We start from the raw sequence: 24,195 nt of genomic DNA on the forward strand, positions 1-24,195 counted from the left end.
GTAGGCTGGTAGCTGATGATGCAAGTGGGATCAACAGTGTGGAGATTTTTATTTAAACCTTCTGGTGTTAGGGGGAAAAGCCAGAAACGAAAGATGTTATGGACATTATGAGAGAAGAAGGTACAGGAATGGGTACAAAGGTGATTAGGAGATCAGATGGGATGGATGGTAAAAACAGAGGAATTTACATGGAGAAGCTCTTGACTTTGCAAGAGGGCAGAAGGATTTGCAAAAGGAGAAGTGGGAATGAAAACAAAGGGGTGGGGGAAGCTCTCGTGTGTTTTTCAGTTTTCTTTAGAAGAACATAAGACTGCACCTTTCAGCTCAGATGAACGGTCCATCTAGACAAGTATCGCTCTCCAACAGCATTCAAAAGCAGGTATCTACCCCAGGATGCCCTTTCGGCCTCCAGCAGGGACTTCTTGAACCAGAAATGCTATCCTTTTTATTTTTATTTCATATCAGTGGACCTCTTTCTCCACAAACTTATTCAGTCATTTTTGAATCCATGTACATTTTTAGCATGCACAACTTCCCGCGGCAAGGACTCCTACAGTACAGCTACATGCTAATGCAAAGAACCACTGCTTGCTATTTAAGTCTGCCACTTGCTATTTTCATCTGATTTTCCTAGTTTTTCTACTGGAAAGCCTAGCTTTATCTCATTATCTATTATTCATCCCCTTTTCCATATATCTTATGAATATCTTATGGAGCATGGGTCTCTACACAAATTCCTAGACTCTCCCCTCATGATTCCCCTTTATTATGAAAATTAAATTTCCACTTCTACCATCTGCTTTCTATGTATTAAGCAGTCATGTAGCCATAATGACTTTGACCCAACTTCCCCAAGTCTTATTTCTACAACCCTATTACTTGTTGAGACTTGGCAATAAGAATTCAAAAGAAAAATATTTTAAGATGATGAGAGACTGAGAGTTTCAATGTTGTTTCCCTTTGCACAAGTTAAGCCATGTAAGATTGCTGATATTAACAAGGTGTCGGGGGGGGGTTATTATTCTGAAAAAGGCGTATTAAAAGCAATGAATGAGAAATGAGCAGACATACATCTCTGCGCTCAAAAAATGTGCCTCACTTTGAAATAAAATGTGCTATTACTCTTGGAGAAAATAAAGAGTTATGACATTTCCTTAAAACCCCACCGTGGGCTGGCAGCAGAGCAGAGCAGAGCAGAGCAGAGCACCCACGAGCCCTGGCGTCACAGCCGCTCCTCACACCACCGGCTGACGCTGCTGCCCTGTTCCCCCAGGGCAATTGCTTGGCAGCAGGCAGCACGGCACCCTATCCTACAAGGAACGTGATACACATGAATTAAACCTGATTTGAGCAACAAAATTTAAGATAGATTTTTCAGAGCAGAATTTAATTTAGACCCAAATCAAAACCAAACTGCTAATTTTAAACACAAAACAACCTCCTTACTATTAGCCTCTGCAAATGAGTCTATAAAAGCACTTTTCCAGCAGTAAAGGCAATCTGAGGGTAATCGGTTTTGGCAGTTGCACACATTTCAATTAACATAATCTAAAGAACCACCAGTGAATAAATATCTGCAACTCTATTAAAATCCAAACGCGACACTGAAGAAGCTCGAGCGTGACTCCCCTGGAAGGAAGCCGCGCAAACCCTGCCCTAGCCCCCCCACCACAAGGGGTTTGCGGGATAGAGAGCGAGCCCAGGTGTCGGAAAGGCAGCAATAATTTGGCGCAGCCTAGGAAGCGAGCAACGGTCTGGCCCGAACGCTAATGAAACCCAGAGCAACGTGAACACGGCACAAGGCACCGCTGTCACAGGGAAGCGGTCAGGTCTCAGCGTCGTGCTGCCCTTCTCCCACTCTCACCTCCCTGAATTTCTCGGCTCTGGAATGTTCTTCCTACTTGGCCTCTCACGCTTATAACTCACCTGTCCAGCCTGTCCCCAAGACTTCTCACAGCTTGTAACCGTGTAGCCCTGTAAGGCGCTATTGCCATCGCTAGTAACAGGCCACAGGCTTTGCACTGAGTTTGCAAGGCCTCAGGACTGAGGCTTCCAGGCTTGCTCTGTCCGAACTTTTCTTGACCTGCCTGTAGTTTTGTTTCGCTTGGTTTAGTTGAACAGCAGTTTTTCTAATGGACTAGGTGTTGACTTTTCTAATTGACTATGGCTAATTGTTTTACTTTTGTTTACCTTTGTATGGTACCACCACCATTTTATGACTGTAACACAATGATATGGTGCAGAGAAATATAGGCCTGGTATGATAAAAGTGGCCCTGAGAAATGGAGACACGGGATGTGGTGCAGAGGACTACAAGCATGGGGTGATAGAGATGGGGCACAGGCTTCACACGGGACCCCCCATAGCTATAAACAACTCACCAATGGTCAGCTGAAGAAATGCAGAGCTGGAGCTGGATAAAATTGGTTTTAGTGGTAACAAAGAGAAGAAGGAAATAGTATTTAGCATACTTTAAAAGCACCATAAATAGTAAATTTGGATGTAATGTGGAATCCAAACCAAGGAAGAAAGAGCAAGGTGGAAAAGCAGGTTACCAAACATACTAAAGAAAACCCAAGTGGATCTTAGGGTAAGGAAGAAGAAAACATCAATATGAACATCTTATTCTTGCTGGTGAAGGACTCTAAATGCTGACAACTCACCATTACATCCCCACCAGCATTAAAATTAAACCACCCACCTTGGGATCTAGAGGAGCAGAAGAAGGGTAAGAACAACACTGGGAGAAGAAGCAGAAACTCAGATGTGCGTGTATAACAATTTTAACTGTATTATTATTATTATTATTGAAACTTTTTCCGCATAGAAGTATTCCTCCTTTTTCTAAATTAATTAGATCTGGGCAAATAATGTTTAGACTGTTAAGATTTCTATTATTCTAACAATAAATTCTTGGATACAAATATATATATATATATATATATATATATATATATATATAAAGAGTGCTTGCTCTTTGGCCACAAACAAGATAACTGAGTGTAACAAAGTTTACAGACCATCGCAACAGCGAACCAGGCTCTGAAAGCCTTCAATTTTATTCCATGCATGTTATTATGCTTCATCAACTGGCAAAATAGATGCAAGCGCTACATCCAGTCGTGTGCAACTGGGAGACGGTGTGCAAGGGAGGGGTCTCACTGCACCAGTTGGTGGGATTTGCCCACTTGCTCAGTTTGTCTTGCTCTCAGCTCACTGCCAGACCCGGCTCCCTGCCTGCCCACGTGGTGCTCCTGCCAGCTTGCTCGAGGCTCCCCTGGGAGCAAAGCTAACGAGTTCCCCACAGGAGGGAGCAAGGACACAACTGGCGGGACAGTTTGCTCCAGGATCTGCATCAGACAGGCTACAGTTGGACTGTACGCTCTCATTTTGAACTAAAAAAAGAAAGCCAACCCCTTTAAAACCCTACCAGTTATGCCTTGGGGCTATCTGCGTATCACACAGATCTCTCCCTTGTGTAGTCTACGCAGGCAGGACAGAGGTAGCTGGACCAGCTGAGAGCTGGTTTGTCTGGCAGGCAGGAGGAGGCCCTGGGAGGACGTTGGTCCTTAGCTCATTCCACAGTCCTTTGGTCCTCTCTCACCTGCTTGGACAAACCATCCGTCACAGTACTACTTTGACGATGAGTAAAGCTGACGATAGTATTTGTGTGTTAGCCTGGACCCCCCTGGCCGCTGAAGGTAAAGACTGCAACTCTGCTTGACTCAATATTGCACAGAAACCAGGGTAAAAAGCAGAAGGCAGCCTTCGCTAGCAAGCACCACTCCCGCTGCAACGCACTGCAACAGCCACGGCTACAGCCTGCACCAAATGCTGCAATATTAGCACGAGGGAACGCTCTCTCAAACTAGCAGCTCTGTTTAAAACCTACAGAAGAGGCAAGACAGAGGGCAAACATGGGTCACTCAAGAATACAAAACCTTTTATGCTGTCTCCTCATTCAAATAATACCACAGTGTCTACCGCTGTGGTGTCTGCTGAAAAAGGCAGTCTGGACGTTCCTTTTTGGGGGTATCGCTGTGCTCTTTGTCCTCTTTCCTCGTCTTCTGCAAGGGAGCAGCTCCCTGTGAACCCTTCCAAAGCCACATTGTCCTTCTTCATATCTTTCCTTAACACTCCTCTTTTCCACCTTAGCTGGAAAAAGTCCTCAATAGCATCCAGGTAGTCAGTGTCCTGACACCATTGCTTGCATTGCTGGCATGACGGTCACCGTCTCCGCATTCTTTTCTTTACTATATGGATGTGCTGTCCAGAGAGCACTATTTAAGTTGTAATCCTTTTGCAGTATGAACTATTTCTTTGTTCCATATTTATACAGCGTTTGTACAACAGGTCGCAAACGCATCCACAATACTAAACTATAACTGCAAATCAAGATAATGATTGTAGGTTGACTAGCAAGATCCTCACGACAAGGACCTGACTTCATACGCATCTCTAAAACTCAAGCACATTTTTGCTGTTATATAATTAGCTAGACAAAGACTCTTAACTTAACAGACTATTATTAGGATCACAAAGAGAAGCAGTCAGAAGTTAGAAAACATGAGAATTAAGGTTGCTGTGGCAACCTTCATTTCATCCCATTGGGCACAGACATTATGATACATTGACTAATTACATAATCACACACTTTTTTTGTAGGCTCCCTGCCTCTCTGGAGCTCTCCCAGGCTTACTAGCATGGACAGAGTTCACATAATAAGTTACTACTAGAATTTTGGTTTATATGGTTGAGCATCTGGGAGAATCGGTTTTTAATGTAGCCTGTGTCAGACACCCAGCAAACAACAGTTCAAACCAAACAGTTAAATTTTGGCAAATTCTATATAAACTGAAGATGGTCTTACTGCAGAAACCATCAACAGTCTTCATAAATCTTCCTAAGAAATGGTGCTACTATATCTGTCTGCAATAATAATAATTAACAAGAATATGAGAGTGAATAATTATGGGAGATTTATATTAAAAAAAGAGCCGTTGTTGCTAGGGAACTAAGGAAGAGGTAGAACGCATAAAAGAGTTATAGGAGTTTCTCACTTCCAGGTCATCACTATAACTCAGACTACACTGAGAGGTGCTACAGCAAAAAATGCCAAAGCAAGAATTTATGCATGCTAAAAATGGTTTTCTCTGATGACCATTTGCATCTTACATGGAATAAATGAACAGACTTAGCATAATTCCCACAGTAAAAAGAAATTAGAACTCTGTAACGGTCATAATATCTAAATTAAGGATCTATAAAGCTCAAATGATTTGCCTCTTCTGTATCTTTCTTCCAGGACATATTTACGATAGTAGTGCCTAGAAATTCCTACCTGAGCCAGACACTGACTTTGCTAGAAAATAGCCCCTAGAGCAAAGATACAGTAATCTAACAGGGCAGCACAGATGAAGAGAAGAAATAGATGAAAAGTGATGTTTTAAGTTCTGTTTAACTCTCCTTTCCCTCCCCGCTACTCCCCCTAAAGCAGATAAGCCACCAGGAGATACAAATAGCTGCAAAATCAAGTCCTTCAGCTGGAAGTTTTCCTGTTGCTGTGCTTGAGCTGTCCAACATTCATTTCTAATGTATTTTTCGGTAGCATGCTTGGGCTGTCTGCAAATTAAATTCCTCTAAATAGTTTTTAACCATAAAATTGGAAATTTAAAATAAGAAGGAATTCCTGGCCACCTTCCAAAGGACATTGTTGTACATCAGAGGGACATTACCAGGTTGGCATTTGGGAAGAGCTATCCTGTTTCTGCATCCATGTTTCTGAAGAAACATGTAAGCGGAGGGCAAGCATCAGAGAGATTCACTGTCTGGTGAGAGTTTTGCCCATTACACCCTACCAATATGCTTCCAGCTTGGCCTGAAGGGAGGAAAATAAAGAATCACACTTCACCATCCATCCAAGCCTTGGTCTTCTTGCTAACTCTATCAACAGTGATTACTACTCTCTCTTTTCGTTGATGTGACAACCTACTAATTGCTGATCTGAGACTCATTAACTAATTCACACAAAATAGACAGAACTATCAGTCCTTGCCTTCCTGAATAAATAGCAAAAGCTCTGAAGCTTTTTCCAAGTCCTGAAACAAGCCTGCCCACTTGTTTTTGAACAGATATTTTGTATAGTCTTACTTTTCAACTATTTACCCTCTGCTACAGATGACTTCTGAGTTGTCAGTGGCAATGCTGATGGTAAGTAAATCATCTAGGAAGCAGAGATTTACTCCCAAGAGCAAGTATTCATTCAAGAACCAGGTCAAATCTTCAATTCATGACTGCAGAAATCCTTCAGAAAAAAATGCGTCCATCCTTCATGTTCAGATCCAAGGCCTGCCCAGACTAATCAAGTAGGAGACGCAATGACGGTACCATGTGTGCTGTTCTGCCAGCCAGGATGAGATCCCTCCCTGTAGCCTTTGCTGGGCAGCGCATCCTTCTCCTGTGCTGTCAGACTAGATTATCCCTTCCTGACTAGCTCTTGTGACTGGTCACCGCATACACACTACAAGGTGAGGAGCCAGATACCCCACTATACAATATCTCCTTGAGCAAGGTGAAATTTCTCCCTGTACTTAAAGCATAAGGAGGGCTGAGCTGCCTGGGTTTGCAGATCCAGCCTAAAACACCAAATAATTCAGAGGCAGGGATGAGGCAGGCTGATTACTTTTCAAAGGAGAACTGTCAGTTCATATTAAGCAAATTTTCCAAGGGCTGAAAATCGATTACGTATTAATGAAACACTCATCTCAGGGCAATGACAAACCCAGACTATGTTTTTTTTTTTTAAGATCACTAAAGAGACATTCCTACAGCCTCTTTGCTCCCCATACAAGCTCTCAGCATAAGACAATCAGACTGCAAGGCTGAGTAATCAAAGAACACTCCTGCTAAGTTTACTTTATCTTCCTGAGCAGAGACATTATCATTCCTTCTTCCCCTAGAGCACAGCACAAAGGTTAACATGTAATCTGAAAAAAACCAGAAGAACAAAGCTGCTTATAGGATTCTGAGGGGAAGAGGGAGAGTCAGTTATAAGAGCTAGGCTTAACATTTCCGTAAAACTATTTAATAATTTCCTGCTAGCTTTTCACTCTTGTTTGGAATATGAGCAGTCTCCATAGTAAACCATGGCTTGACACAATGAGCAGAGAAGCACGGCATGGAAACAAAACCAAAGGAAGCAAAACGACTTCTAGCCTGCCCTGCAGCAGACAACCACTTACACACGCTAGGGATGCCAATTTAAGGGCTATCTGCCAACACATTTTTTAATCTGCTTTCTGAGAGACACTAAACTAATTGTTTATTTTACATTACATAGATGGTTTAACGCATTTTTAAGAACTAACCTTAAAGCCTTTGCTGGCAAAAGAGTAAAATGTGACTGATTGTTGACCGCACTGGGGAGAGATCTCTTCGTTTTGCTTTGACAACTTGCAGAATAGGAAAGAAACTGTTTACATGTCAGTGGGCCCAAGCCCACGTGTCAAGTGCAACGAGAAATGCCTCGCTGTCCAAACACAGACGCTTTGCTTACACTGTGAAAGTTACCTGTTGCTAAAAGTAGGGGTTGATCCTAAGTGGTAAGTCCAGCCAGCCTGGCTCTACGCGCAGCCATGCTGCAAACGCAGACAAAGAAGCGTATGCAATGTTGGTTAACAATCACAGCCAAATCGTGCTTTTCCTTGGGTGGGTTCAGCCGCAGACATACGTAGCAGCACAGAGCGCATGCCAATGCTCAGACAAGGCTTTTCCTTGAGCCACACAGCGCAGAAATGGATCTCTGGATTCAGCATACCCAACACCTCCAACAGCACGTTTGATAACCACATTTAAAATAATTGCTTTTATAAATCTCAGAATTGTTGGCCACTTCCTCTTGCCACCCAGGGCAACGTGCAGAACGGACACACGGTTTACACAGTGCTGTGCCCTGCCCTACCAACGACTTTTTGCATGTCCTTGTATGTGTCACACGCATCAGTGTTTCTGAAGAATACTATACTTCTGAGTGTCATTTGTCATACTCAAGACCTAATTTTCAGAGGAGCTGAGAATCTAATCCCTCTGTTGACTTCAGTTAGATTTGGGGACGTTGGCTTAAACCTTTCCATAACTCTGCATCTGCCCAAGATACTGCTGGGCTTGATTGCTTGTAACACATTTCAGATGTGAAAGGAAGGATGTTACTGAAGTACAGAGCATACATAAGTTTTATTATTTACAAAGCTGCATCATGCACACAAAGATCTAGGTGTATTTAATTTAACAGACTTTGAACACTGAAGCACATTCCTTATTAATGAACACAAACATAGAGCAGGAACGGCCTAAAGACACTTCTCATTAAGGATCAGAACAAGTCAAATGATTCACCTTGAAGGGCACTGCCTTTATGCCTGATGACAAATGAGCTTTTGACATATTTTGATACAAGAGCTTGGGAGATTCCATTCAAAGAAAAATAAAAAGACATCACGTGGCAGAGGTTGAACTAGAGATGAAGTCACCAGGATGAAGAGATAAAGAGCGAAACAAAAGCCAGAAGCTGATATCAGAGGAGAAGGCAGAGACAAGAAGGGCACAGAAGAAGAGCAGACAACCACCACCTGGAGGGAAAGAAAAAGAAAAAGAATTGATCAAAACCACTTGAAGAACACACAGCCATGAAAGTGAAAGAGGGACTATAAATGATGCGGTAAAAGGGAAGAACTTGATAATGGTCAGGTAACTATCTCGGCTGTGAGAACCATCTTAGGAAGAAAAATTTCAAAGAGAGCGGTCAACAATGAAAAACCTAGGAGGCAGAGCAGAACAAAAGAAATATGCGGGATATAGAACAGAGGAATGAAGAGCACAGGGACAGATGAGAAGAACATAGTGATAGACGAGAATTTGCAATGAAAGGGACAAGGAAAATAGTCCACGGAAATAATGCTCAGTAGAAAAAATGGGCTCACAGACTAGTAGCAGGCTTGTTTCCTGCCTCATTAGGATCACTGACGGCGAGGAAAAACATGTATGGACCTTACTCATTTATTTTCAAAAGAGATTTTCTTGGCAAGAATTGGAATCTAGACCTTGACTCACCAATTGGTTTTATACTGGCCATCAGGCCTCAGTAAATAACAAATGTCAGGCCCTGATTATGACATGAGGAGTGTACAGGCACAGCCGTTCAGCGCTGTGGCTCTCACAGCACCTGTGAAGTGATCCATATTTTGAGTCAGTGACAATGAGGCAAAAGCTCCTGGACGCCAGAACCAGCTACCGGAAACACACACGATTCCTCCACTGCAAAAATATTCCAATAGACAAAACTACATGAAACAACAATCAGATTTTACAAGCACAAGGCAAATATAGGAAAGGCGATATAGCATGAGCTGCAATAACTTGAGAGATAATAATTTTAATAAAAGTTACGTGAAAAGTCAAAAAATCCAAAGAGTTTAAATGGTTTATGATTTTTCAAGAACTTTAAGAAAAAATGAATGCCTTTACAGAAAATTAATTAAGTTTTTCAAATAACGTGACTATTTAAGATAATGGTCCTGAAAATGATTTAATATATTTATGTGGAAACTGTAAAAATAAAAGAAATTTAAATTCAAAGCAAGCATTTCAACCTAAGCTTAGTGCATATCATTATTGCTATTAATGGGTTATACCATTTCAGCATAAACATCTCCATTACCTAGGACTGAATGTGGTCTTTGGTTCTGAATTTGTGGCAATAAAGCCCTTTGTAACTTGAAAATTGCTAGTTCTTCATAGCAGAAGCATTAGGAAAGTCACAGAGATCCCCTCTCTCTTGTCTTCGCTACTCTAAAGCCAAGAAGCCCTCTTACCGCGTGTGCAGAAACAACCAAATGACGTCCATCAGACATAAGGCCCAGAGAGAACCACTTGAGCACTTCTGGGTTACCCATGGTATGGGTAAGCCACAATCCAGATCAGTCACCCTTAGATAACTAGAAGTTACTTGACCACAAACCAGTCCAGAGAGGAAAAGGTCAGCAAGGGTTTCTGTTCCCCTGTTGCAGGCATCCTGACAGAACTGCCCTTCCAGCACCTATGGACGGTCCACAGACCATCTCAACTACCGTCTCACTGCTCTGAACCTTCATGTCTGTCCTTTTTTTTTTTTTTCCTTTCAACTTTTCTTGGCCATTTATGGTTTTCTGGCATACATTCTGGATTAAGGAAGCAGGTCTCTCTTTCTGGGTCATCTCTGGCCCACCTACGCTCATCCTCCCAAAGATCAAATAAGTTGGAATTAACCAAAACCTGTTATGAAATCCTTTATCCCCCAGTTCACCTTCTACTTTTAAATCAAACATTTTGATACGCCAGTAGCACCTAAGATGCAGGAGCGAACCTGACTTGGCCCTTCTTCCTGCAAAGTGATCCATGCAGACAGGCTACTGTGCCCTTGCAGAGCCCTAATACAGCCAGCGAAGCTTCACAGATGCACATCCATCCACCCACTACTGATCCCAGAGTAGGGCCTTAAAGGTTGGCAGACAGCCTCATTTCATTGTCGGAACTGGGAGAAGACCAAACAGTAAAACAAAAGGAAACTGATATTAGGTGCAACTAAGTATAATTGAAAGAAATTAAAAAAAAAACTAAAACAGGTATTTGAACTTGCCAATTCAATGTCCCTGAAAGGTGCCCAGACTACTGGGGACATCTCAAGCACATTAAAGCCTGTCCTGGAAGGAAAGTGCAACATGCTGTAATGCTGCTGAAATGCTATGACATAACGATGCCTGAGGACTGCTGTGGTCTCCCAAGGAGGCAGCAGAGCAGTGCCACAGCGCGTGGCGCTGCTTTGGGACACAGCGGTTTGACAGAACAGGGTGGCGACGCGCAGCAGGGCCACAGAGCACGCCGGGCCTCGCTGCCAGGGTGATGAAACTCCTCCGGGCGGGGACGGACCGGCGCGGCGTGATGTGATGCAGTCACTCAGCTGGCAGCGTCAAGGTGTGGCTCCCACCCCGCACTGCGGGATTACAGCTCAGAGGGGCACCCCGGAGGGAAAGGAGGGCTGCCACAGTGACGCCATCCCAGGGCCTGCCATGATGATGTAACACGCAGTGGCTGGAACCAGTGACGTCATCCCAAGCCTGGCACCGCACCAGTGACATCATGTCACCCACATGGGGCAGGAGCTGAGGGCGGCGGAGCCAGAGCGAGGCCGCCGAGCAACGCTGCCTCGAGTGAGCCGCGACTCCCCCACAGCACGTGGCACTGCAGCGACGCCGTGCTGGGGGCTACGTCATGGCGCCGGTGGTGACGTCACCGCGGCGCTGTCACGCGGGAGCGCGGCGCCGCCCTGCTGCGATGCCCACCCGGGGCAGGCCCTTACCTGCTGGTGCCTGTCGCCCGCCTTCGCTGGCATGCTGCCCGCCCCGCGGCTCCCCGCCGCCGACCGGCCCCCGCAGGGCCCCCGCGTCTCCTCCGCGCCCAACCGGCGACCGGAAGTTGATGGTGGCAACCATGGCAACGCGCCGGAAGCCGCGCGCGGCCGATCTGGCCGCGGGGGAGGCTCGGCGCTTTGACACTACCCACTCTTTCCCCCCACCACCGACGGTCTCCCCGCTCCCCTCACGGGGAAGGAATGGTACGTCCCACGCAGCGGCGGGGCGGGGGGGGCCGCGGGGAACCGCGCATGCGGGCTCCGGCGCGACCGCCCGAATTATTCCAGCAGCCCCGCCCCGCTCATGAATATGCAAGAAGGGGGCTGGGCGGCGGCCGCCGGACCCGGAAGCGGCGCGGCTGAGTCACCTCAGCGGAGAGCGGCGGCGGCGATGAGGCAGCAGCAGCCGCGGCGGGCGGCGTCCTTCGGCGGCTGAGGAGCTCCCGCGCGCGCCCGCCCGCCCGCCCGCCTTTCTTCCCGCCGCGCCCCCGCGCCGCGCTGCAGCCCCGCCGGCACCATGATGGAGGAGATAGACCGGTTCCAGGTGCCCGCCGTGCGCGCCGAGATGCAGCCGCTGGTGAGGGGCGGGCGGGGCCGCGCCGCCGCCGGGAGCCGCCGCCGCCGCCTCGCTGGGGCGAGGGGGGAGGGGCGGGGCGGGGCGGGGGGTCCCCCGGGGGCGCCGCTCGCGCTGCGGCGGGCGGGGCCCGCGCGCCGCGACCGTTATGTAACGGCTGTGCGCGGCGCGGGCGCTGCCGCCGCCGGCGGGGCCGGGCTGGGGGCCGGGGCCGCCGCTGCTGTGTCATCTCGGGGCTCGCAGCCGCCTCCGGGCCCTCTCGTCCCGCCGGCTCCTGCCTGCCGCCGCGGCGGTGGGCTCCTCCAGCGGGTGCGAAACCGGGGGAGGGTCGCGCGGCGGCTGCCCGGTGCTCGTCCGGGGCCTGCTCGGGGGCTGCGCGCCCTCCCGGGGAGGGACAGCTCCCACCGGTGCTCACGGGGGGTCCGAAGCCGCGTGTCCGCGCCGGCGGCTGGGTGAAGCCGCCCAGGGCGCTCCCCGTCTCGTCTGTGCAGCAGTCGGACTGCTCTCGGTGTGACCCTGCTAGTGGTCATTGTGTGAGGAATCCAGGTGTTTTGCAAAGAAACACTTCTGCCAAACTGCTGTCTTGCGCAAAAAAAAAAAATTTTTTTATTTACTTATTCATTTTTAAATCTGTGAGGTTTTTTATCCTATGCCAGGAGATAAAGGATGTTTTTTGCTTTGTAGATGCAATTATGCCCAATTAATGAGCACTGAAGAGGTTGAAATAATGGTTACGCTACTACATGGGTCCCCGGGGAATCTTTCCAGGGAAGGAAGTGTACAGGCTCCCGGGACTTTGTGGCCGCTTAAATGGGCGAGTGGAGTGGTCCCAGGCTTTTGTCATTGCAGAAGCTACCACTTAAGAAGGAAGGCCAGCTGGCTGGCAGCCATGGGAGACACTAGCTCACCACCAAGTAGTCCAAGACTTCTTTCTTAGAAGCATGTAGCTGCTTTGCTCTGATAACGAAGGCTGTCTTGCTTGTGTTGTGCCCTAGCTGCACGCTGCAGAACACCTGAATGCGTTCATCCATTTTTTCTTTCTGGTTTGGGAAAGATTCCCTCATGTGCTACTCTCCCCCTTTTCCTGCCTGCCTCACTCTCTGCTTTGAAGGTACTTTGTTATGGGTAACTGGAGACCTGTTGAAATACATCTCTGTATTAAAATGAAAGCCGGATAACAGGCTGACTCACTCAAGATGTTGATTCCCTTTGGCACCTAGAGTAAGCAGATTTCATCTCAGCATCTGATTGTGTGAGATAGTGATATGAAATGTTTGGAGAGGTGGAAAGAACTTTAATGAAATACTTCTACAGATCCTCTTTATAACGGGTGAGAGCAGGGTATTGGCAGGTTCACGTTAGCACTCAAGATTTCTAGTGCATCAAACTATATGTTATTTAGAGTTGATGTGCCTCTCTATTCCTTGTTTTCTTGTTGCTAGTGTTGATTAAAAAGTTGAGAACAAAATAATTGCCTTGTGGACAGAGATGGTCCTGTGAAGCTTTACAAATTCTAATTGCTCCTCAGTGACGAGAAAAATGCTTTTATGGTGGGAGAGTTGACAAATTCTGCGCATCTTGGAAAAAAAAATATATTTTTAAGATTGTTTGGTTCTTTAGCTTCTAACCTTTATGTTTGAAGGAGGAAAAAAAACATCCACACAAACTGATGTTGGGTTGTCGCATGCCATATTTTTTTTGTGTGGTTTTGCCAAGGAGAGGCAGTGGATGTAGCAAAGGTCAGTCTTGCTCATGTTGTTGAGGGCAGTGGGTATAGCAGTGAGATTAGCAAGTTTGGAAAAGCTGTTGGCAGACAAAAAAAAAATCTTCCATATTCACTAGAAGAGTTAGGATTTCTGGTTCCCAACAAAACCTGTCATAATAGTAGAGGAGTGGAAGTGGCATGTTACATGCATGGTTGCATGTACATGGGGTGAACAGAGCCTGAGGTTGTCGTCTCAGGCAGCCCTGCTGTCTCAGGGTGGGCTGGTATATCATGCAGCAGTGGTAGCAAGTTTAGGGAGTAGCTTGTTTCCTTTCCCTCTTCAACAGCTCAACAACTAAGAAATTTTCACAAAGGGACTTCAACTTCACACTGGCATTAAAAAAAAAAAATACTCTGAACACCACTTCAAAGAGGGTTTTTTTTTCTTTTCCTCTGCTTCAGGGCTTAAGTTGATTTTTAAATAATGGAGATCATAATGAGACCTTGCATGTGTGAGAGACTGTTGCAGTGAGCAGATGTGTGGGATTCTTCCACGTGCTTTGAAATGCTGGCGCTGGTCTCAGATGTGGGACAGAACAAGTCTGGTACAGCGCTTCCAGTGCCTTAAAGTTGTGTGGCTTGGTATGCTTTGCAGCTCCTGGTTTGTACACTGCAAGTACGGACTGGTGATGCAGCTCAGCAGCTGGCTGGGGGTTTTAGCAAAGTATTTGCTTGGGAAACACAATTCTGCCCAATACTGCTGCTTTGTTCTATTACAGTTACCTTTTTTCCCTCCCCTTCCTTCCTGTCTCCTATATTTTAATGTACAGAATAACCTTACCTCTCAGGACTTGTTTTCTCTTTCTAGTGTAAGAGGTTTTTGTGCCACCTGGCCTCAGAGATGGGTCATTCAATGCTGAAGGCCAAAGGAGCCTGGTATAGCTGTCCCCATTCAAAGGACTGAGGTAGAGATTTGTTTCTCAAGTATGAACTGCGAGCCACTGTGAACTGCTGCTGAAGCTATTAAAAAAGAAATGTTTTTTAACATAATCCCCTGCTGAAAGCAAATAAAGAATGAAAAATTCCTTGCTTGGTCTGAAGTGCATATCCTGTATGAAATGTGTTTCCATCCTGTTTAGGCTGGACAGTGTGCTAGGAGAGCGTTGTCCGCTCTCACACTGGCCAGTACCTGGCAGTGTCACGAGGGTCCTGAAGTGTCGCTTATCTCCAAGCTCTTCTCAAAATCTTTAAAAATGCTGCTGCTTTCTTCACCAGCATGCACACTTCTGAATGTCCTGTTCATCTGCGTGGATAAAGTGTCGTCTTGACTTTTTGATGTTTTCCTGCTGAACTCCAGGATAACTGTCAGAGATATGCCTAGAAACTGCCTGAGAGTCTGGCCTGCTGATCTGGTATTGTTCAAATTTGACATAGGTACAGCTGTAAGGTGCTTAAGGAAAGCTGTTCTTAGAAAGTAGTCTGAAGCCTTTGCAAGCCCCTCAGCCTCCAAACCACTGATACTGGCACTATTGATCACCTGTCTGTCGGGGTGATAGTACACTAATGTCTAGTGCCTACTGAGAATATATCCTGACAATAAGCAGTGTTGTATTTACTGAGCAGGAACAGACAACCTAACACATCCATGGCTTTTTGCAAAAGTAACTCCTTTAAAGCTCAGATGTGTCTGGAGGGTGACGGGGGGAACCCTCTCTCTTTGCTGGTCTTGCTTTTTGTTTGTAGGTGCGTGATCAAAACTTGCCCAGCCAAGGGCTGCGTTGGCATCTTGTTGCAAGGCTGAGGGCAGCACCTAACTGACGTAAACTGGAGGCACGTGGAGCACTGCTTGCTCTGAGAAAGCTTACCGGGATCTCTAGTTGCTACAAGTTGCACTCTGCTAATGACAAGGTTGGGTAGGGTTTGTGCTGCAGAACCGAGGAGCTCTTGGTCTGCAGGCTGTACGTTGGCCAGCTCTTTCATACAGGATCCCCTGCGGTTCAGAGACAGTGATGTAAAGTTGAGAGAGCAGGCAGTCATTTCCTTCTCCCTCCAGCCTGTTTGGATAAGCATCACAGGAGTCAGTTCTCTTGACTCTGCCTGACCTCCTCTACAAACGTGCATTATAAGAAGAGAACTGCCGAATACTAATGCAAACCCAAGGAAAGGCTCAGTGCAGGGCTCAATGGGAGCGAGATGCTGTAGAGAGATGGAGAGGGTGGCATACAAACCCTGGTTAAAAATGAGCAGGTTGCGGGATGGGGCCCAGTGTTCCATGTCTCCGCAAGATGTTACTCTGTGTGTTTTGATATTTTGGCACAGTTTTGTGTGTATTCATTGTGGAAGGAAAGAATGACTGACAGCCTGCACTTGGTCATGTTCATGTGAACACATCCCATAGGAAACAGGGATCAAAAGCATCCCATTCTTATCTTGGATATTGGTGGCTCTTGGCTTTCCTCTCAGAAATGGCTGCCTTCTCAAATTCACATAAATTAATTTTACCTGGAGTCTTGTTTGCTCCTAACTCTGATATCTTCCCTATCCATATAATGCAAGTTCAACTGAGGAAACTGTTCCTCTTCGTTTCTCCCTGATCTCTGATTCATCTGGTCATGATCTTTCCCTACTCGCAGAAGGGCCTTGCCACATTGGCTCCCGGCAAGTGGGCTAGTTTCAGATAAAGCCATTTCCCTGCACTGCTGGGATGCTTGGTATGATGAGGCCTGAGAGCCAGCACTTCTGAGACGGTTATACTTTGTAGGTAACTATCCTTGTTGATGGTTTTTGGTATTTGATGTGTACTCTTACAACTAGACTAGTCTTCCCAGTCTGTTGTTGTTGTTGTGTTGGTTCGTTTTCCCTTAAGTTTTCTTAGTCGGGAGGTTTGACTAATGTATAATTCTTGTTACAGGGGTAGATATTAGATGGAGGGAGAGATAAAGGGATGTTTGCACAGTGAGGATGCTGCAGAGAAAGATTATTAAAACATTCTGTGAAATAGCAGTAAGAGGGGCCTGTATTAAGATATGGACCCTCTTCAGCACTGGAGCCTCACTACTTGTTCTCCCCGTGACTTATAAGCCTACGTCTGTGGTGTTTGTCAGCTGAACTTTTGCAAAATCCTTGATTATCTTTGTTTAAAACAAAATGTACCGAACATAATGCGAGTATGGATTCTGCTGGTACTTGAAACCCTCTTGAATCTCTGTCTCTAGCACGCACCAAGCACTGGTTGGTATACAACAGCAAACTGTCAGATGAAAATGTTGGATCACACATCACTCCTGTGCACTAACACAGGCAGTTTCAGTTGTTTGCACAAAAATGCAACTAGAGTAAAAGTGCAGTTGCACACTGGCACCAATACTACCTTTCATATGAAAAAGCACCTTTTGAAGTACTGTAGCAGCTTCAGAGAAGCTTTTCCACCAACTCCTGAGACTTTGGCTTACTTCCTGAAACTGGCAGCTGGAACATAATTTTTCAGTTTCCCACTTCTCCATCCCCATGAAAAATTGGAATTCTTTTCAGAGAAATTGTGCTAATGGTTCCTATGTCTAGTTCTGAAGTGTTGTTGCCAAATTGGTTTCTAGCAAATGTCTGCAAGGCTGTGGTACCTCAGGCTGGTAGTTCTAGTTGTGATGACTAAGGCAGACTTAACGATTTTGTTTAGCCACATCCTACAATGAAGCTGTTTGCTTTTCTAGCTGAGATGCCAAATTTACACTGATCCTGGAGGTGTAAAATTTCCAGAAACCTTGAAGATAGAAAAGATGCATTTCTATACAGTCTTTTTTGAAAATTAGAAACTAAAAACTGAAAACAAAAAACCTAAATGGAAATGTCAGATACGTCTTCAAAAATGAATTATAATTTTAGCAGTCAGTATGAAGTGTTCAATGCAGTTAGAAATCTGTGTTCTCTATTTTTAGAAAATATTGACTATATCTCATACCAGAGAAGTGCTGTGTGTTCAGATATGTTTCGCGCATCCCTAAAACAGGGGAAAACCTGAAAATAGAAAAGCAATAGTAACTAATAAGTAAAGAGGTTATACCTGTAGGGCTTAGAAATAGTATGTTAATGTAACATGAGGTCTCTAGTGCAAATACACAAGAAACTTGTCTTTCTAGAAGGAAAAAGCTAAAATGAAAATGTCATCCTTATATTCATTGTAATGTAGCCCTAGGGTTACATAGCTATGTTGTATAAACGCCTACAGTGTATCAGAATTATGATGGCCCAATACTATGAGTGCTGAAATAGAAGCTTCTTTTACTTACACAACCCGTTTTGAAGTGCAACGGTGTCATTTAGAGCAATAGTCTAAAAACTACCTCCCCGAATACTTGGTTCTCTCTCCCCTCCTTTCCTGCCGTTTTCCTCTGTATTAGGGCTTTGGTTCAGAGGGACTGGAGCTCCCACCCCCTTACCGCCCCCCCCCCCCAAGCCTTTATATTTCTCAACAAGCCATGGAAAAACTCAAACAATTATTTTAGCACAGGCTCTCAAACAGCTGTGGGGAGGGATATGGCTGCTGTTGTTAGAGGATGACCTGCCAGGACATAGGAGCATGGTCTGGCTGGCACACAATTTCTTCTTTTCCACTTTTATTGCACAAACTCTTACTCATAGTTGTTATGTCAGTCATGTTTTGAAATCTCAAGTAAAGGAAAGTATTTAGAAAGGGTCGCTGTGAACTTGCAAAGAATTAAACCTGCACGATCTCCTTTTTGGACTTTTCCATAACTCCCAGGAGTTCATTATCTGTAGCTTGATATTAGTATCTCCTCAGACACCGACTTCTTGTATGAAAATTGCTGTGTACTCTCTCAGCCAATAGGTAGTGGCAGGTCCATAAGGAACCAAACAAGATGAGCAAAATGCTGGGGCAAGAGAGGAAATAACATGTGCCTCTAATTCTGCAAGCTTTCATTCAAAGAATGGCTTCAGCTTACCCGTAGGGCTATACAGCATATGTGACCTCTCGGGAATTGCGTCTTCCTTGCTGTGGAATTGAAACTTGAACCCAATAAAACAGAGGAGAGGACCCTGCCACTGTTTTTATCTGTTGGTTATGAGATTCAGAAGTGAGGGTGGCTGGCTAAAGGCAGAAGTGGGAATCTGTCAGGATGATGATGTGCCTGTTTTTTTACCAGACATTTTAAGACCTTGGCTAGAGTAATTGTCTTTCTGCTTCTACACAGATCAATTATCTGTCACTTTCTACAGACAGTTTCTAGAAATGTGTCTTCACTCTCCCCCTGCACTCGCACACACTGTGCATCTTCTGTGAAGTCTCATGCCATTTTGAATGTAAGGTCCCCATGCGATTATTCTGTGTCTGTCACTATAAAATTGACATCTTGGTGATGAAGCGACTTGCAACTAGTAAATCCGTCAATTCCAGCTCTAACTCTGTTTAGTCTTCTTGACCATTATTCTTCCTTCTGAGGTTTAAAATCTAATCTTGTTCAATGGATCAGTGTCCACTTTTGAGCATGCAATAAATAGCAAGCATTTGCTTCTCTGCTTTGACCCTGAAGGTAGTGAGTTGGAGTGAATGAAGCTGTAGGTCGAAACTTTGTTCAGTTTTGAATAGCAGGTACTAGGGAGGGTCTCTGCTCAGCTTCTGGACATATTCACCTTCAATTCACAGGGTATCAAGGCTTTTCACTTCTTTGGGAAGGAATGCTCTCTTGAATACCTGCAGAGTATACTGGCTATATCTAAACTAGTTTTACTAGGTGGGTTGCTAAGTCCTCTTGGTTATGGATCAAGAAAAGGGCTCATGGGTTTTCAGTAGTAGGGGTGATGGTAGCGGACAATTAACTTGTAGAGAACATAATTGGCCGTCTAAAGATGGGTTATTGAAATGAAATTTCTTCATCCTACTATGCAAGATCTTTTTTCCTATACCAAAAGAAAAAAGGAGGGCATTATTTGTTAAGTTTTAAAAAGCTATTTCAGCTATACTAGCAAACTGTCTTGTGAAGATGCGGCTTCTGCTGGCAAACAAGTCATTTTGCTGGAATATTTTTAAAAAGCTTCCCTGAAGTTCTACTGTGTAACTGCATCTTTATTACAGCTGTTGTTGTCTGTCTGGAGTTAGTGGATAAAATATGTCAGCAAAACTGCAGTATAGATCAGGCTATCAAATAACTAGCCACTGAATTACTGGTATTGAAAACTCCTGTAACCCAGTACTTTTTCTGTCTACTGGACCAAGCTGAAGTAGATGGGATCGCCCTTTCTCATCAACTATTTGAGGATTTTCCCCTACACGCTTCCCAGAAAGCTTGATTTCAAAATAGATTGTGAGGTCTCTTCTGCCAAACTTGTGTTTCCTTCTGGGTCCGAGACCATCAAACATGAAACCTTTATCCCTGGATATGGCATAGTCTCTTGTCTCATGCTTATCTGTCACTGCTTTTTTCAATAGCTTTTCAGTGTCCTTCCTGAACTAAGATTCATTAGTATGAGCAGCTAACCTTTTAGGCTTTACAGAGTTCAGTCTAATAAGTTCTGTACACAGTCTCTTTTCATAAGAACCCAAGCACAATGTTGGTGTTTTAATGATGATGGTTTCTGTCTTGTGCATTTTACTAATTATGTAGGGAAGCAGGTTAGTGATTTAGGACATATTCAAAGAAACTGGTTACTTATGTTATGACTTGTTTCAGGGTTTTTTTTTGTATGTGGCCCCAGGGAGAGAAAAAAAAAAAGAAACCTCAGGACAGCAAAAGCCCCTATCACATTAATTACTGTATTCCCCCCCCCCCCCCAAAACTCCGTGTAAAGTTTGGAGGGGCTTCATGTTTGTTCTCAGAGTTTGCTACAAGTGCTGGAAGAGCCTTTGAGCTGGCATGAGCTGGCCTGCTTTGGTGGTGTCCTCTCCTGATTCTTGCTTCTAAACAGATCTCTCTTCCTGGTGGTCGCATACAAGTGTCTTTAGCTTCCTTAAATGTGATACACTTTTGTGTAATCATGAGTTCTTCATTTTGTGCCTACACACAGTTGCCTACTGTAACTTGAGGTTTTTCTTTTTCGTGTGCTTGCCTGATTTCTGTGGTGTATTCTCAGACTTAAGGTACTGCTGCTTCTATTTTTTCCCTTAAAGTGTGAAGGCAGTGCAGTCCTCACAGAAGAACCCATTGGCAGTGCACTGCAGTATTTAAAAGGATTTGCTGGCTGGAGCCCTACTTGTCAAACCTGAGGAGATTCGTTTGTTTGTCCAAGTTCTCTTGCTAGTGTTGCTTAAATCATGTCCCCAAACAGTAAACTACGTTGATTTGACTCTTTGGCTGATGTACCTGTCTGACTGCAGACTTTGACAGGACGGGGGAAAGCAGATGGAATTTCTCATATTTTGAGCCAAGATAGTTCTAGGAAAGAAGCTTCTTAGAGCATGTCAGAGCATGCAGATCTTATTTCTATTAGAGGCTGGCGTGTAAGTAGTTTCAAATCCATTCTTGCTCAGCCTCCCGGTCCTGCTGAACTGCTAGCTGAGTTTCCTGATGCTTCCTGTGAAATGATTATTACTGTCTTGTTCTGAAGTGATGTCACATGTTCTTTAAGGTCACAGTATCAAAAAAACAAGTTACTGAAATAGATACGAGAGTCCAGTGATTCCAGTTTGATGCTTGAAGCTTTCTTGATATTGAGAGACTGTCAAACAAAATGCCCAGAGTCATAGTGCTGATGTTCATGTTATTCAGAAAATGTTTGAATTCACATGAGTAGAGCAGTCCATAAGTCAAGTACTTGGGTTCATGGCCTTGGTTAGAAACATCTAAATGTTGCCAGTGGTCTGTTTGTATATGCAGATTTTCATCTGCAGTTGTTAATGCAAGTAAAGGGATGTAGTAATTGCTTATCCTCGGTGGTAGTCACTTAATTGTAGGGGTTAACTTTTGATCTGAAACTAGTTTTGTTGTCAGTTGTGGCAAGCAGCTTCAGATGAGTTAAAGGCCAAATTTCAAAGTGGTTTCTGAAGCCTGCAGAACTTGAATGTTCACTGCCTCAACGGATTCTCCTCCTGAGAGGCAGGAGAAGGAGGAAGAGCTGTCTGCATTGCACAGGGTGCATATTGTTAATCGAAATTAAAAAACAAATAGCAATGTTCCTGGCCAGAGATTGCATTGTAAAGCTTTTGTCTGGCAGGATCTTGTGACTGACACTTGTGAAAACAATATGCTCTTTTGTGTGAAAGCATGATTTTCTTCTCATCGACACGCATGTGATGCAAATGGAAAATGTATTTGGTCTCTGACAGTTGGAACTGCCCCTCTGGTCGAACACTGCATAGACATAAGGCTTTTGCAGGCACAGCTCTGTCAGTTGGGGTATGGGAAGGGATCTCCGCTGCTGATCACACTGATGGAACAAACGAAAAACACTCTTGGTATTGTGCGTGGGACTGCTTTGTTCCAGCGGCAAAATAGATTTAGTACAAGTATAGCCTCGGTGATCAAAATGCCGTAGTGTCTTTTTAGTTGTAGCATTGAGCTGTAGTGGTTTCAAATATAGATTCTTTTTGAAAGCAGAAGGAAATACACAGTGCCTAACCTTGGTTCTTATAACGGCTGGCCTTGGAATACACACGGAGGAAGAGACAGCTAAGCATAATCTCCTTTGAGACGAGCTATGGGGCTGATGGCAGGCAAACTCGGATTTGTAAATCACAAGACCTCAGAACTTGTTCCATGTGGATTAATACTGGAAATGAGGCTTTCAGTTGGTCATGCAGGTAGTGAACATGTGATATGGAAGAAGCAGGTAAAACACTCCTGCTTTTCTTTTTTTAAATATATAAGATTTCCTAATCTCCAAACAATCCTGCAGAATGATTGTGGTGTAGTTCAGGGACAGATTTAACCGTCCATCTTCCCCTTCCCTTTCCTGGGTCTCTAGGTCTATCTAGATCTCTGTAATCTTCCCCATATATAAGAAAAAAGTATATTCTGAATAACAGTCCAGAGAATAGTTGTAGGAACAGCATGTTCGCAGGCTTTAAAAATGGAGGTCACCTAGCTCACTGGAGCATGTAAAAGCTGCACTTCACATTGGGTTGTTGGCAGTTGATAAGCCTAGGAGAAACTGTTAGCTAGTGTGATTCAATTTCTGTAAAGCTGTGCATGTCAGAAGTTGGATTTTGGTTCCAGTTCTGATCACTACACTAGGATTAAGGGAAAGGAATATGGTAAAGGAGTTACAGGAAGTCCAGCACTCCAGGGAAACATGTTATGAGACATCCATACTGCAGTTTAACTGATAGGAATAGCCGCTTTGGGATGTAAATGTAAAGCCCTGTGCTGTAGTCTAGAATTCTGCACAGCCCTAGCGATTCCTCTGCTGCTCTAATAGAGCAGAAGGTCGCATTGCTCCTTGTCTTCATCTCTTCCAGCAGAACCAAACCCTTCATGGCAAAGTGATTGTGAAAATAACTGAGATGATCCATGCTGTGCATGTAAGAATTATTATAATGCGGTTATCTGAATATGGGAGAATGCTTCATTTGGGTTATATGGCTACATATAATTCAATAATTTAGATTCCATGCCTTCTGCAGAAAAAAGCTTCCTCTGCTGCAGTGGGAAATGTCAGATATGTGCTTTTATTAACACTTCAGTTTCTGTATTTGCAGCATTAAATTCTTAAAGATTAATCTCTGAATTCAGGGAAATGCTTTTTCTTCCTTACTTTAGGTGAAGACCAGATCAGCAAAAAAAACCCCATTTTCCTCACCAGATTCAGTGATAGTGCACATATGAAATCTGCAGGTGGCTGTGTGTTGACTTTGAGGTGTGAAGTTTGCAGTGCTTGTTGCTTTGTTGGTGGCTGTACACCACGTTTAGTTTGACAAATGGAGAATATATGAACTAGTTGCGTACTTAACCTCTTTTCAGTGATTAAAAATCTAATTGTTGATCCATCTGGGTATGAAATGGAAGAAGTATGTGTGTGCATTGCCAAGACACAAGCTCTCTTTCCAACTCTGCTTGAGAACAGTAGTCCAGGATGTAGAATCTAACAGTGCCGAAGTTCTCCCTTTCTTGGCCACTTGATTAACCACTGAGGCAATATTTAATACTGTGTGCCTGTATAGTGGTGCTGATTTGAGCACCTGGTGGCTAATATCTTAGCAAAAGCCTGGTTAGAGAGACACGAGGTACTTGTACTGACATATGAGGTGCATATTTGATGCTGTTTGATGTTTCTTATCTGTATTTTATGGTCAAATTTTGGTTAGTTAATTCTGGTTTCTGACTTTTCTCTTGTGGAAAAGCAGTCAGTTATAAGAACTCTTTTTTAAGATACGTAGTAACTCAAAACCAAGTCCTAACACATTTCTCTCTCTGCTTCTTATTTCCAGGCTAGTTGGTTTCATGTTTTGAGAGATTTTCAAATGACCACTGAAGTCTGGCTTGCTTTTTTAATGAATAACTGGGAGAAAGCTAGATGCTTTTACTG

General features: G+C 44.4%; 2 protein-coding genes across 5 annotated transcripts in view; one reads left to right on the forward strand and one right to left on the reverse strand.

Moving 5' to 3' along the window:
• Positions 1-1,994, reverse strand: part of DNAI1 (dynein axonemal intermediate chain 1) — a 147,868-nt gene extending 145,874 nt beyond the window's left edge. The window contains exon 1 of the mRNA XM_067316457.1: positions 1,927-1,994. Coding sequence (XP_067172558.1) covers positions 1,927-1,994 — 68 coding nt within the window. The remainder of the gene's footprint in view (positions 1-1,926) is intronic.
• A 9,917-nt stretch (positions 1,995-11,911) lies between these two features.
• The window catches only part of FAM219A (family with sequence similarity 219 member A), a 102,509-nt gene continuing 90,225 nt past the window's right edge, over positions 11,912-24,195 (forward strand). For 3 of the 4 annotated variants that reach the window (XR_010886823.1, XM_067315251.1, XM_067315252.1), the window contains exon 1: positions 11,912-12,020. Coding sequence is in view for 3 of the 4 variants with exons in the window: in XM_067315251.1 (XP_067171352.1) it covers positions 11,961-12,020 (60 nt within the window). In the remaining variant the exon portion in view is untranslated. The remainder of the gene's footprint in view (positions 12,021-24,195) is intronic. The other variant, XM_067315253.1, reaches the window with a different exon arrangement.

The sequence above is a fragment of the Apteryx mantelli genome, chromosome Z (assembly GCF_036417845.1).
Source record: "Apteryx mantelli isolate bAptMan1 chromosome Z, bAptMan1.hap1, whole genome shotgun sequence".
Classification (NCBI taxonomy): domain Eukaryota; kingdom Metazoa; phylum Chordata; class Aves; order Apterygiformes; family Apterygidae; genus Apteryx; species Apteryx mantelli.